The sequence below is a fragment of the Egretta garzetta genome, unplaced genomic scaffold, assembly GCF_000687185.1.
Source record: "Egretta garzetta isolate BGI_Z169 unplaced genomic scaffold, ASM68718v1 scaffold168, whole genome shotgun sequence".
Taxonomy (NCBI): Eukaryota; Metazoa; Chordata; class Aves; order Pelecaniformes; family Ardeidae; genus Egretta; species Egretta garzetta.
In genome coordinates, this window is record NW_009260675.1 from 401,862 (window position 1) to 417,761 (window position 15,900).

At 38.8% G+C, this 15,900-nt stretch overlaps 1 protein-coding gene across 1 annotated transcript in view; it reads right to left on the reverse strand.

Annotated features, from left to right (window-relative positions):
* Nucleotides 1-320: 320 nt before the first annotated feature.
* ATP11A (ATPase phospholipid transporting 11A) overlaps nucleotides 321-15,900 on the reverse strand; it is a 67,783-nt gene continuing 52,203 nt past the window's right edge. The window contains exons 27-30 of the mRNA XM_035901164.1: nucleotides 14,128-14,193; nucleotides 13,700-13,803; nucleotides 11,721-11,886; nucleotides 321-4,507 (exon numbers count right to left, since the gene is read on the reverse strand). Of these exons, the coding sequence (XP_035757057.1) occupies nucleotides 4,250-4,507; nucleotides 11,721-11,886; nucleotides 13,700-13,803; nucleotides 14,128-14,193 (594 nt within the window). The 3' untranslated portion in view covers nucleotides 321-4,249. The remainder of the gene's footprint in view (nucleotides 4,508-11,720; nucleotides 11,887-13,699; nucleotides 13,804-14,127; nucleotides 14,194-15,900) is intronic.

Here is a 15,900-nt window from a genome sequence, read left to right on the forward strand (position 1 = left end):
TCTTCTCAAGTGTAGCTTATGAGTTTAGGTTGGAAAGAACTTCAGCACTTAGCCGATCTGTGCAGGAGGAACAAAGCTCTCCTGGACTGGTACCAGTTTCTATGAGCTTTGCAACAAACCCCGCACGTGCTCGTGTTCCAGCTTTCTCTGAACTTCCCTTTTTGTTAGCTTGTTTTTTTAGCTGGCTGCGTATACTCTCGGAAGAGGCACCGTGACTGCAAGCATGTTCAATAACAGAATCAAACACTCATTCCACGTGCTGTTATCTACTTACATTTTATTACAGACTAAGAGGAAACCATCTCATATTCATACTAGAATTATTTTAATCACTCGTGAGCAAACTTAAACCAGTCTTGAATGTTTCTATTTATTGCAAGCAGATTCATGTCTCCTGCTTATATATTCTACTTAAGGATCCAAAACGTGACTGAATATAAACAAGTTATATTTGGTTATCTACAGAAATAAAAGTTAAAAATAGCACTGGAAAGAAACTTTACAGTAATGTATTCACAAATTGACTCTTCAAATCAAATAAATGAAGTGGTATAGGATAATCTAAACATTAGATTTGAAGGCTGATTTATTTTCAAATAAATGCACCTATAATTGTACAATTAAAAATAAGTGTCAGTATTTGGTGCTGATGACTACAGACATCTTTAATGTTTAATGCACAGATAACTACCCCCCAGCCCCCATACAGCAACTTTCGCAGATTCTACTTTCCATTAGATCATGAAAAGACATTTAAAATGCGATGTGTACATAGCACAGAATTAATGTCAAGAGACAACGCAGATTAAAATTCTGTGAATTTGCATAAGGTAAAAAATTAAAGCTCTATAAACTGATTTTTAGATTATTCTGCAAAGTAGAATCACGTGCTTTTTCACTTTCATAATACTTTCACAAATTTCCATTAAAGCTTTTTTAACAGAGACAGTAGCGTGAGCACAATGATCCCACTGGCTTCCAAAAGAAAAGTAGTGCACTTGCTCGATTAAGCTATTTTTTTTCCTTTTATATTTGCAAGCCAGTTGGGTCAAGACGAACAGGCTAATGCAAGCAAGAAAGTAAACTGTAAGCTTTTACATTAAGTGGCTGAACAAACAATTATTGTACATGGTAAAACAAAAAAGATCTTTTGCCACAAGCCACTGTGGGAATATATGAACTTCAGTGGCCGAAAAGCTTGAAATGCTTTCTAAGTCTTCACATACATTTGGTTAGTGCTTACCAGTCTCAAGACATTTATAGAAGCAGTTATGGAGACACTATGCTGTTAAAGCTGCAACAATTTAAACAAGGCAAGTTAGGAAGTTATATAGATTTTTATACTTTTATTCTTTTTTCTTAAATACATAAAAATCTTTCTCTTCGCAGTGTCCCGTCCATAATAAAACATTCCAATTCATTTTGATCTAGCTTCTACCTTGTCATCTTTGTATTGTCTGATCCAGTCACAATGAAAGTCCAAGGTAACGCCTGCTGCAGTGGCCTAGGTTTGCCTGGCAATAGCGACAGGGGCTGAAGCAAAAGCATATCCAGTGAAACTGAGCTGATGCTGTGTGGTTTTTTCCATTAAAGGGCCTATTTTAACAAACAAACAGTACCGACTCTTAAAGGTAACGGTATTGCTAAACCAAAGCGGAAACTTCCACTTAAATTCAAGCGTTCTTTCTCCTCCAAAAAGTGACACGTTCAACTAAAATTTCCCAAGCACTTACATAGGTGTTTCAGCCGGAACAACACTACCAATAATTTCTAAGTGCTGGGTGACATGAAGTTTGCAGTGAACGGCTGTGTTAGTAGGCAGAACGGGAATGCAGCATTTTCAAAAACATCAAGCAAAAATCTCCTCATTTAAGGCTAAAAGATGGAACTCAGAAAAGTAAAAAAGCAGGAGGCTTTACAGAGTAAAAAAGCCAGCAGTAGTAGCACAGCACTGAAAGTACAGCGCTCGAATCGCCACTGTCACAGATACCAACAAAACAGCAATAGTTTGGGTGAGACCGACAGAGCAATAGACCTATATTTCTAATTTGACATTCATTAGAATTTTAACATTCAGCCACAACTCCACTCTAAGCTAAATTTAAGTGGCCAAAACTCATAGGTATAAAAAAAGCCTTCAAAACATATACTTAAAAAAAAAAATAGAAATGGTGTGTTAACAAATGTATGCGTAAAACAGATTTATAAATAGCTACAGTATGAAAAATATTTCAGTGCAAAGGCAATTTTAAGATTTCTAAAAAATACATTACAAATAATTTGTTAACTACACACAAGAAATTTGTCACTGCTACTGGTATAAAATTTATACCCATATTAACTTTTTAAAAATATATACACCAGTGTTTTATGTAGGGGACGGTTCTAACTGACCAACATTCAAGTCTGCAATGGCAAGTATATATACACACCCCCACGCCCCTATGTATGTACGTCAAAATGTTACTATGCTATGAGGACATCCTTTGAAACTTAAAAGTGCTACATGTTAAATGTTAAAAATACCTTCATTTGTGGTGCTCGCCATCAGACTTTTGAAAATTTTCTTATCTTTGGTATACTGAAAATTTCACAGCTCTACAATCTCTGCTTGTCCCAGGGCATTTTAATAATATGTCACTGCTTGTTTAATGTGAAAACTACTCGGAATATCGTGAGGAATATTTCCTAGTAACTTGATTTTAATTCCATTAAAGAGTAAATTAGTAAGTAAACTATTTTGCCTGTTTTGTTTTTTTTTTTTTTAAAAAAAAAAAAAAACAAAACACAAAAAGGGAAATAATTTTTCTCTGCCATGCTAGTCCATTTGAAAGACAACTAACAATGTCTTGGCCAAGTCTTCCAATAAAGGCTGCAGCTCTGATTCCAAATATTTGGTTTTCACATCAAAATAAAGTTCTAGCTAATGTCCTCCCAGAGGTATTTCATGACCACAGTTATTAACCAGCTCTAACCACCAGGCTGAAACCGATTGAAATCAGATTACTCCTTCGGATATTTTTGCACCCCAAAATAAAACACTGGACTAAAGAAACAAGACAAGGACACAGCTACGAGTTGAATTAGTGCAAGGTAACATAACTGTAGCAGAGAAAACGGAAGTGCAAGTTGGCTGTCATTCTTAAAGGGATTCAGATGGAACCCTCGCAGTCGGACTAGTGTCTACATTGCAACTACAGTTCAACTGTTAGTAAACAGCTGTGTGCCACCTCGTGGTTTGCTTGCAAAAGTTAGCAGTTGCGTGCTTTGTAACACATCTACCAAGCCAATCAGCCAGTATGTAACCATACACATGAAAAAAATCAAAGTTAAGAGGCTGAATCCAGGTAGTAAAAGACGCTTATTTGGAAAAACAGCCTTTCTTCCTGTAAGGAAAAAGATGTGTCAAAAAAAGCTTAACATAACAATACTTTCTGCTACGCATATTTTGCAGTCACAGGGATAGGAAGTGGGAACACCGGGTAATCTGCTTCTTCGGCAAATTCACAAAGACCTTTTAGGCAAAATGCTTACATTCTGCTTTTGAGTAATTTCGACACCGATGCATTCACCTTTTTAACAGCCAACTTGACTTCACATAGCGCGTACATACTCTACGCAAGGATTGTTTTGCCTATCTTGCTACAGGGGAAAACCAACTGAAAACCAGCCATAGCCCTGATTCGGCCACTTACAAGGAAGTGAACATTAGAGAGTGTTTCTTGAAAGCAGATTTGCACAGAGGAAACACCAGTTTGTTCTACAGAAAGAGCAAAGAAAGAGAAAGGACAGAGGAAAATCAGAAACAGCACTTGTTAAATATGCTTTAGGAGACTTTCACTGGAGATAACTGAGGTCATTGCTTCTGGCTGAAAATTAAAACTGTTGATCTCAAAATGTAGGTCACTGACTGAAACTATATACTTCAAGTAACAAAGAAAATTACTAGAGATGACAGAAGCAGTAAATGCACAAAAGTCTTGACACAGGATGAAGAGAATTTTTAGTGCTACCAGTCTCACAGTACCAGACTGTGCAGATTGTTCATTGCTCCAGTAGTTCAAGACATAAAAAGGGGCCTTATTGGCCTGGAAAGGTTGATACTTCTAAGCTCTTGATCCTGTTTGTCTGAACATTACCTCAGACAGCAAAAGCCACGTATAGTTTAATATATTTCTGTGACATGTTTGTTTCCTGAAAAAAGAAATAAACAAAAATACAGTTTTTAAAGGCTTGACTTGGTGTTCTGTCATACAGACGTTTCCAAACCTGACCCACTGTAGCGGTAGCCTGCACTGGAATGGCAATGCTTATTTGAATAGCCAAAGACAGATGGAAGTACTGAATAATCAATGCCTCTCCAGTGCGTAAACATCATTTTTTTAGAATGAGAATTTGACCTTCTTGCTGGGGAATTGCTGCAGTCACTGCTCCTATATCTTGGGCTTTTCAGACAGGCAAGAGGTGTGAATTCTGAGATGTGCTCCCGACAGTGCCTCGATGCATTCTGTTAAAAGGAAAAAAAAAACCAAACATAGAGTAAATAGATGATTTCGACAGTTGTGTTCTTTCACAGGGCCACTGTGGCCTTGGTATAAAAATGCCTTTCACTAGATCCCCACTCTGGCTATTCGTTTCATATAAAGGTATAATCCCTCATTTTGTTGAGCAATCAACCACTTTCAACATGATTAGTTTTATATTAACGCCTACAGAATGAGGCATAATTTTATATGTACTCTCTAAACCTGATAATGGGCTCTTTAGAGAACACATGAGGACACAGAGGACTGCTTTCAAGTTGAATTGTTTTAAATCAGGTTTATAGTTCATTTTGCAGTCTCTCCTGATACATCTTTTTATCTCTGAACTTTTTTAGTCAGGATTTCTTACAGGGATTTTAAGACAGAACAGATTCCAGTACTTTGGCCTGTACTTCCAAAGAGGGGGAATGCTTTACAGTCATTTTGTGCTAATAGGTGAAAGTTCCAGAGGTTTATGCACTCGCTTTGTACTGCTAAGCAGTATCTGATTTTGGACTTCTTTGGGTTACATGTAGCATCTATACAGGCAATTTATACTACACATCACAATACTATCTTGGTCTAACTGTCCATTAAAATTTATCTGTACCACACATATAATCACTCCAGACTCTGGCAGAATTGGCACTTCCACTCAGGAAACACTCAGGACTACAGTAACATCATGGTGGCATGACAAGACCCTGGAAGATGTGCACAAACTACAAGAAAATTAGCACAGCAATTTCCCCAATGAGTTTATCTCATTCCTTTCACTAAATGCATATATAATTTCCAGGTACAGAGGTATAGAGGTTATGTGACAGTATTTAAGATATAAATGCATTATAAGCATGATTCAAATCAACGTTATAAATTACTCTCTCCATTAATACTGTATAAACCAGTTAATCCTTTATTCTTAATCATCCCCTTCCTCCTCTTTGGTTAACATGAACATGGTAGCAAAAGGGACGAAATCACAAAGTAAGTAGTAACGATGTAGCTTACAGAAGTTTGACTGAGATTTAATATTAACACTTCTAATGCCAATCACAAGCTTGAAACACTACTCTCGCATAACCAAGAGTGACCAGAAAGCTCTCTTACAACAGTTGCTCTTGGAACAGTCAGCAAACTGTACCAAACCGCTCACTAACAGTGATGCCTGGATTCTTTCAAACACACATATAGACCAAATACCAACATTAATACAGGAAAATGTAGATAATCAGGTAACGGATTAGCAGACTTTTTTTTGGAAACATCAGAAGGAGTAGTCAAACACTGTATGGTAACTGTTTTTCCTATTCTTCCAGCTAGAAAGGGAAGTGTTATAGTTACCATACCATACTATTTTTCTACGCATAGCTCCAAGGCAAGCGCCTTCAGTCTGCCATGCCTGAAGCTACCCAAGGAAGCTGGGGTTTTCTGCTGCTACTTGTCTAGCAGTCGTTAAAAGTAAATCAAAAGGAGCCCTCAGCTAACTTTAAGCCCTACAGCTCACACGTGCACATTGTGTTGCAATTTTCCTCTTAACGTATTGGTACTTTGCACCTTCACTTAGTTCCTGATGCGCTGCTTTTGGGGTCAGGAGAACATGAAGGGACTGGGGCAGATAAGCCATCCGGGTGGGAATATATCCGAGTACAAAGTGTACCTTCTTACTCATACGTGTTAGCAGTATGGCAAGGAGGGGATGGAAAGCAGAGAACTTCATTCTGCCACCCTAATGTTTTGAGGATTTAGGAGCTCACCACTCGCGTCGATGTCTCAGGTATTTGGCAAGACTACCACGCCTCTCTCTGGAACCGAGGCAGCGATGCGCTGGTCTATACAGCACACATGACTATGGTAGTAAATGCTGTCAGATGCACAGCCCTGTTTCCCTGACCCAAGGTCCTATCCACGCTTCCTTTTGTGTGGTTACCTTCCTGTTTTACCGCCTGCATTTGGTCTATATATGCATTCAAGAGCATGGGAGATGACGGATAAACTGCAAACGTGTAAGAATTGCTTCTGACTTGATGTATTCTACACCATGGCGTAACGCAAATACACTCTGCAGTAACAACCGCAGTTGCTACAGAAGGAATGTCACACAACACCTATACATAACACAATGTATTTATAGGGCTTTAATATGGGTATATTGATTCGTTGTTTTGCCTTACGTGAGTAAGTGGCCGAGACAAAAACATCTTACCTGTGGCATGGAACATCTCTTGCAAAAACTAGGCTCTCCAAGTTAAACACAACGATTTTGTATCAATATTGATACAGTACATCAAAAACTCTGGAGGAAACAGTTGATTTGTAAATAGCACAGTTCATCAATATAAATTAATCCAAACTGGCAACACGTACAGTACTGTTACCTAGCTTTGATCTAATTATGGCTCGGAAGCTGAGAGATTTCCTTCAAGAAGTGGCCCATCGCTGTTCGCCAGTGCATTTAGGGCTGTTTTATGTCTCACACTCTTCTGCAAGGATGAGGAAAAACAGTGAGACTCGTGCTGAATACAAGAGGGAAAGGTGAATGAATTGTACCATTTGGTAAAATGCAACTATTGCAGCAAAGTCCTGTAAAAGTGATGGATTTTCTGATAGAATTAAAAAGGAAAGGTTATCCAGTGTAAAACAAGGTTTCTATCTCCCAATCCTGAGGTTAATCCTCAGAGTCACTCTGAGGATGTTTTTAATTCCATTTCAAACTCTGTTAAAAATACTTAATTACTCTCAAAAGCACTTAAAACTGTACCATGACTAAGTACTGTGGGCTGCAAGTCCTGCCCCTCTGTCAATAACCTGCACTGAATGGGAGAGGTCCCCGTGATATGATGAGGCCAAACCGATTCCAAATTAAGGAGCAGACGTCCCGCTTCACTACTCCCCAGAACAACGGGTACACTGAAAGAAGGGAGCGCTACCGAGGGAGGTGATGGGGCCAGTGCTAATGAAGGCTGACTTACAGCTTAGTCATTACACCGCAGGGAGAGCAGGCAGGGGAGTTACCAAGGTAACTTCTTCCATTGGGATTCAAATATTGCAAGAGCAAGCTCCATTGCTTTGTTTTCCACAGAAGAGGAGCCCGACACGTGACAAAGGCAACAGTTTGCTGGTGACCAGGTTTCTAAGCACGCTGTGCAGTTGTTCAACAGCAGCTAAGCCCGCTGAGGAGCAGGAGAACGATGAATCCCCAGAGAGGCTTCCCCAGGCAAAAGCACCGCTTTGGGTTTTCCCAAGTGCAGCAAGGGGTAGAGATCTCGTAAGGAGGCTGATGGGCTGGTGTTGTGACCGAAGTGAGAGTAAAGTAAAAAACCATCAGTCAGAAGCAAAGCAAAAAAGAAAAATCTCTCTTAAAAAGGGATGAAAGCACAGAAGTTATTTACAGCTTAGAATCAAAACACCTGGCATTTCAGCTACAAAATATTTGCGATTGCTGAAACACTGTCAATCAAAGTGACAATTATAAAAATGGAAAAAGGATAATTTAAAGTGAATTTATATTTTCAATAACAGAGCTGCCAAGCTTCTGCTATTAATGAAAGAAGAATAAAGAGAAAGAAAATAAAAGCAATTCACGTAGATTGGATAGATTAAAAAAAATACCCTGTTGCTTTTTAAAAGTAAAGGCTGAAAGAAACCTCGCAGCTGCACAATTACCAGTTAAAGCACAAAATTCAGCTTGTTTCATTGAGCCAAAGAGTCTGGGACATGTATGAGACATGAGCAGATTTTGATCAAAATTACCAGAAGACAACAGATTCCTCCAAAGCTTTTGCAGAATTAACGTTTTAGCCCAAGACAGACAACAGTTCATATGTGTGTGTGTGTATATGCGTAAATATGCATGCACGTATATATACATATGCTTGTTTGTACATATATGCATGTCTATACACACATACATATGTGTGTGTATATCACTGAAAAGCACGCTCAAAAAAACCCAGAGCTAGATCTGGAATTTTTAAAATTATGGTAAACAGTCACCCACCACACGCTGGAATGACTCAAGTACTTGAAAAATTTAGAAGCATAAGAATTGCTTCAAAGACTTTATGCGATCTTATCGCCTGAGGAGAACTAATTTAGTCACCACCATTTAGGTGGCTGCTAGTCCTATGTTAATCTTTTCAACTGTTCCAGAAGCCCATTTATTACAAAGAAAGCAATATAGCTTATAGGAATGCAGCAGGTTTACAAATAATTGGTTAAAAGCTCAGTTCAAACCAATCCTAAGGCCCTTAAAAGCCAATTTTAGCCAGAATCTTCAATACTGAAAAAAAACTTGGCGTATTTTCCCTGTGACTTACATAATTACAGTAATTTTTATTGACTGTACATTTTTGAAGGATGAAAGAAAAAGGAAATGTATTTTTTATCTTAAACAGTTAAGAAATAAAGACATAAAATCTGCAAGGGAAACCAATAGCCTCCTAGTATTAAGTCAAAAGGAGTTTTCTTGCAGACTGTAGGGAGGCCGAGATTTACTAACATTTCTTCTATATTAAGCTAGATGCCATATACTTCTGGATCTGGAGCTGTTTTCTTTCTAGGGAGAGCACAGAATTTCATAAAATGGAATATAAATAAAGCCCAGTTTCAAAATGCATGCTGGAACTAACTTATTAATAAAAAAGTTGGATTTTCTTCTGTCACAACAGAGCAGATATATTAATATCTTCCAAAGATTGCTTAAATGGTTTCCAGTACCACATTTTCTGTATTAGGCTAGTAACATCAGCATCATCAGAATTATCACTTCCTTGTGTGGCAACTATTCCATTTACTCAGGTACAATGCAAGCGTGACATGCATTCACCTACAGATAGATCAATGATTAAAATGAGGATCTAGGAATCCTAGATTCTTGAGGCAGAAACATTATGTAAAATTCAGTAACAACAGTGACAAAAATGATAGCGATAGTGACGGACTGTGGCAACAATTCACAAAATCTTTGAGATAAACAAACAGGAGATGGAAAAAACTATACTAAAAAGCATTCTTCTTCAAAATATAGTTGATGTGAATCAGAAATGGAGATAATGAGTACGGTAAATAACTTCTGATGATAAACTTTTTACTGTCCTTTGAATGAAATGGCCAAGCATGCAGAAAGGCAGAAAAAAGTCACCTTTTGTTCCATTAGAAACTTAGACTGCTTGAAGTCTGAGAAAGCATAAAGATGGTGGACTGCTCAACAGAAAGGCACTGATGTTTAGTCTGATTTCCCCAGAAGATTGTAGGAAGTAACCGTGCACATCATTTATGTTTAAAGCAAGGTAGCAGTTATTTAGACAAAGCGGATTGGCAGACAGGAAGAAACAGAGAGAGGGAAGAAGAAACACAAGGGATATATCTGGTTAAAGGTCAAAGATTTTCTACTAGATATTAAAAAATGAGTATTTCCAGTGTTAAGCCCAAAGTCTGCTTTACAATTGATTAATTTTCCAGCTCTAACATACAGCGTCTGTAAGAAATGCAGTAATACCTTTGTTTGGGGCTTTTGTTTGCTAGCTCGTTTCTTTGCATTAACCCACCCGCATTCTCTCTCTTTAGACTTTTAAATTAAGCATGCAAAACCTATACTGAGATCAACTCCTTCCATAAGTAGCATATATGGCAAAGAGACATGTATTACAGACACCAAAACAGAAAGACGCTAAATGCTGCTCTGCCTGGGAATGCTTTTCTGCTACTCTTTATTCTCTCCTGTCCTCCTGAAGTGGGGCATTTTCACAACTGTACATTCAAGGAATACAACACAATGGCAAGGGGGTTTACTTTGCAGATGGGAGAGAAGAATTTTTTACCTTTGTCAAAGGGGAGATTTCACTTTCCTGGGAAGTAAAGTTCCTTTATTCCTTTCCTCTTAATGCAAAGTATCTTCTTAAATAAACATCACAATGCTAGCTAATCGCTACTCACACAGTCACTGGTAACTCATTATTTTAACCTAACAGTGGTGATTAATGGGCTGAAAAGTGCAAAGGCAGTAACATTAAGTTTCAGGTTCAACACCTCTACCGTCCTTCACTTTCTAACGTATATAATATATGAAGGTCTGTTGGGGTCAAAAATACAGGTAAAATTTTCTATTGGCGTTGGTTTGTTAGCCCCAGAATAGTACCATGCGTCCCACAGAACCTGAATTTCCTTTCAGCCTCATCAGAACAACTCTTTATTTACACAATAGTTTCTCCTTTTGGGCTTATCAGAAGAAAGGTGACAATAGATTTTTAAAAAAGTCTTCCAATTGGCACAGCAAGGCACATTTATGTAGCGATAATGTATCAAAACAGGCAAAATGTAAGTTGAAATATAATAGAGGGAAAAATGATTAATAGAATATGAATAAGTTTTCGCACATGTTTTCGTAACAGGCACAGCATAAGTACAAAATAGCTTGCTAAGGAAGTATTATATTGCACAGGTCATGCAATATAAATGTTGGCATGAATTTACTACATATTCCTTACCAACATACTATATATTCATCACATTTATTTTAAGTGTATAAATTCTAGATTTATTCAATAATAAACACACATGCAGTTGCAGAGTCCCGTGGTATAGGATTGCAACTGCTTGTGCAAATCCCTACTTTAAAGGGGATTTCAATAAAACCACGTGCTCCCTTCTTACTGATTTTGAGTTTAGCTTATTTTAGCTGGTTTTCCATTTTAGATAAGTACGCTCAGCTTTCATGGTAAATGGTAAAATGTCCACATTGAAGTTTCATTTATGAAGTAGAATGACTTGGTATGAAAGATAATTACTTCAATTCAGGGGTGTGGGCAGGAACAACAGCAGGAACAATTGCTGTCCAGGCCGATGTAAGTGCCTCCTACTTACCCTCACCAAGATCCCAATCCCTTTACCCTTTTTATCTCCTCAAGTCAAGAATCATGTTGAGCCACATTACCTGTCTCCCACCATCCTCATCAGCTGATTTCCCTGTGGTTGCTGGTAGGGAGGTGCAGGAGTTGCCCCAGGGTTCAGGTAAATACCACCATGTAAATAATAGGCAGCTTCTTTCACCGTACTGCTCGGAAGTAGCTGGTACACAACCAGCGATATACACCAGAGGTGAAGAACCTCTGTTCTAATCTTATCTCTAAGCTTGAGAGAGGTCTAATTATTATATGTGATATAAAAAACTAATTCCACAATGAAAACTATCGTTACCTGGATTCTTTCTGTTGCTGTAGGCCACAACTGTCTACATAAGACCTTCTTGAGAACATCTGGAAGAAGGCTGACAGTTATGAGCAGAATTATACCCAGCCACGCAGGACCACTCGACAGCATTTGCATGAACACGTAATACATCCTCTGATAATTGAGAAAAGGCCTAGTAGGAAAAAGATTAAACAGACATTACACTTCAATATACAAAAGACTGGCAATGTTAAATACAAAAATCACGACACTGATGAAATACTGCATGTTCAACTTCCTGGTTTGTGGGAGTTCATCCATCCCAGTTTTCTCAAAAGGAGATCTAAACATTCACTGCCTAGAGAGAACTGCCTTACTCCTGCCTTCCATGCTTTAGGAAATGCCACGCTGTCCTCCCTCCCAAGCTGCCTCTCCCTTGCAAAGATAAACTAAGCTACATTCTTATCCTGTTTATGATCTTCCATCTAATCCTTATCTTGTCCCAGATATTTTCCACCTTTCTTCTCAGTGTCCCACCTACTACTTGCCTCCTCTTTCCCATTGCACGCTCATTTGTATGTATCCTCAAAGTAAGGTTCATTCAGCACACCTTTCTTCGTACCTCTTGAGCTCCCCATAGCTTCTCACCACGTTTTTATCTGCCCCCACTTTCACTGCCTTCACTTCCATGTTTCCCTGTATCTCCACGGCAGTTGTCTGGTTGTTAACGTGCCATCACTGTACAGTAACGGGAACCAGAGGCCATGTTTACAGAGAGCAAAGATCAGTGGACAGTCTGTAGCAATGCTGCGGTGTAAAGCCCTCCTACCACCAGAGTAGTTGCCTGCTAGTTTCCAAAATTTGATAAAAGTCTTTGCAATCTAAAAAGGTAATCAAGTTAAAATACATTGCTGAGTGTAAGTAGTCACATCTCTAGTACACAGCAAGGCTGGATGGAAACCATTAGCAGGGAAAACGTCACTTCTGCAAACCATTTTCATTCTGATGCTGAAGAAGCTGAGATCTGATCTTACAAAAAAAAAAAGAAGAGGCTACTGAATATCCAAGGAGTTGACAGGTGGTTACTCAAGGACACACTGAAATGAAAGTCCTTACTTTAAATTAGATGGCACTTTAATCACCATGCAAAAGTTAGGCTCTGCTTTCTCTCAAAATGTTTACTTAAGTATAACAAAGTAGAACAGTTCCAGCAGAAGAGGTTAGAAAAGATGACCTTGTCACTGGGCACTCTACAGGTAAGAAACACAAATTCAAGTTCCTGATGGCAATCAGGCAGAGTAAGAAAACTTGAACCTGATTCAACTTGATCTTGCCCAAAATTTCAGTTTCAAGTACACAGATTTTTTTAATAGAAAAAACCAAACCTACTTTCAAAATCAGCTATGTACAAGAGTTATACTAATTCTTAAAAAGCTTCCTACCAACAGTAGAACAAGTAGGTGCTCAGACACCCACAGTAAATCTACTTTGCTAAATAAGGGGGAAAATAATGAGCTCAAACACAGGACTCATGGTCATCCACACAACTTCAATGTTCGTTCCACTCCCTGGCCGTAGTTCAGACTGCTACAGCTAGTTCCCTCCAAGGCAAGCTGAGCAGTTGGGTGGCTTAGCCCCAGGCTGCATAGATGTGACCCACACTGCGACGTCTTGCCTCAGCCAGCCAGCCTCAGCTACTTGAATCAACCCTGGGCCTGCTTTTGACTGATGCCACTGAGATGGTCCCAGTGGCAGTCTGAGGTCTGATATTCTCCTCTTCACAGTCTTCTCCATGAGTATTTTAGCAGCCATTCAGTGAAAGAAGAGCTGAGCATTCCGTAATTACCATTACTGATGTGTTTAAAATGTGACTGCTATTGTGAGTTCTACAATATGTAAAAGCTAAATTTAATTCCATTTGGGAGAAAAAAGTAAAATATATAACAACTTTATAACAACTGTTTCTGAAATAACATTTGCAATGCAATTTATATTAGGGTTCATACCAAATAATTCCTCCCCAGAGCAGAGAAAAGATAATGTAGAATACCAGTGATCCCCAGATCATGAAGTGATTTATCCACGTCCAATAGTGTGTATCTAGTGCAAGCTGAAAAAAAACCAAACAAGATTATATGGCGTTACTACTATCTAGCAGCAACAGAATACTCAGCAGGAGATGAAATAAAATGACACCCTTTGAAAAAAGGGAAGGATCTTAAACAGAATTAGCTAAAAAACATTTTTCAATTTTGAGCACAGTTAAGAAGGCACAGATAGCAAAAGCTGTATTTAAACCAATTTAGATCTGTATTAAAACTAATTTAAGCTAATACGACAATGTATGGTCATAGAGAGAAACCGATACATGCAAGCAGCAAATAGAAAATAAGCTCTAAGAAAGTTTCAATGGATAAAATACAGCATACCTTACCTTCAATGTCACCGTGAATACCAGCACAGTAAACACCAGTGTTCCAAAGGTCCAGTTTCCAAACATCTATAAAAAAATGGTCCAAAGCAGTTATAGGTAATATCATCCACTACTCTGTGAATTGCCCAGAATAAACCTCCTAAAGCTATGTATTGCTTTGTATCAGGAACCGACACTTACGCAACAACACTGAATTCTCACATGATCTATCCAGTCCAAGTTGGTTTGGTTTCTTGCCCTTGTGTGTACACACCTCAGATTTCACACAGACAGTTAAAAGCCACAATCAACGCACTCAACCTGAAGTTCACAGTTATGTTTTGTAATAAAAATGAAGTGTAGTGCAGTTAACAAATCACTGAGATTTACAAACGAACTGCAGTAATTTCATCAGTCTTCTTGGATGTCATCGCTTCTCCGATCTCCCTTTGCTGCTGTCCTTGGTGTCCCACAATTTCTCAGAGGTTCGACAGCATGTTATACAGATGAGGAACAGTACAAGAAAGGATGTTATAACCACCAGAGCCATATAAGTACATAAATGTTCTACATACATTTTAAGACAAAACACTTTTGAATTGTGGTTGATCTTCTCTTCATCTGTGTAATGAAATGAAAGCAGTTTAGCTTTTCAAGTGGGCAGAAATGATCATTAATGCTGATGGAGGGAAGAACTGGTGGTGAATATGGTCATGGAGGATCGCTTGGACTGCAGCAGCTATGAGATGACCAAGTTCAGGATCCAGAGAAATGTTGGGAAAGTAAGCAACGGAGTTAGGAAACTCTATTTTAGGAGAAGAGATTTTGTTTTATTCAGGGCATTGCACCCATGAAAGAGAAGGTTGCCCAAGAGAGCTGAATGATTTTGAAAGAGACAACTGCCGAGATCTCATGAAGTCTCCTCTTCAGGAAAACATGAAATTTCAGCAGTTGGCCAAGCAGGATATTTTTTAATGAACAAAAAGGCAAAATGGGAGCATACAAGAGATGACAACATGGGCAGGCAGCAAACAGGTAGCATAAAAGCATTTACTTGGGTACAGAGGAGCAAAATCACACAAAGCCCAGCTCGAACTAAGGTTGGTGAGGGGTGTTGAGGGTGACAAAAAGGATATTTACAGGTATCCTTGTTTCAAAGGGAAAATGTAAGTCCACTGATGGAGTGGTAAGACAGCCTAATGAAAGATGTTAAAGAAAATGCTGGAGTATTCAATACTCTGCGTATTAGTCTTCATGAGCAAAACCTGCTCCTTGCATTTAACAGCAAAGCTTGGGAAGGAAAGGAGCAGCCAATAGTATGGGAGCAATGGGTTAAGGAGTTGTTAATGAGGGGGAGCAGTGGATGCAATCTATTTTGAATTTAGCAAGGCATTTGACACTTGACTTGGACAGCATTCTCATTTGGAAGATAAGGAAGCAGGGGCTCGGTAAACGGACTACTCCTTGAGTTGAAAACTGGCTGAACCACTGGACTCAAAAGTTTAGCGATCAATGTCCTTGATGCTTGGTTGGCTGCTGGTAATGAGTGAACTACACCAGGGACTGATACTGGGGCTGATATTGCTGAATGTCCCTGTCAGTGGCCTGGATGGTGACACAGAGAGCACCATGAGCAAATTGCCAGGTGATACAAAAACAGAGAGTAGCTGCCACAATGAATGGCAGAGTTTCAATCCAGAGGGACCTCCATCAATTTGAGAAGTGGGCTAACAGATATCTTCTGAAATTAAATAAAGAAAAGTGCAAAGTTTTACACCCATGGAGGAGTAACAC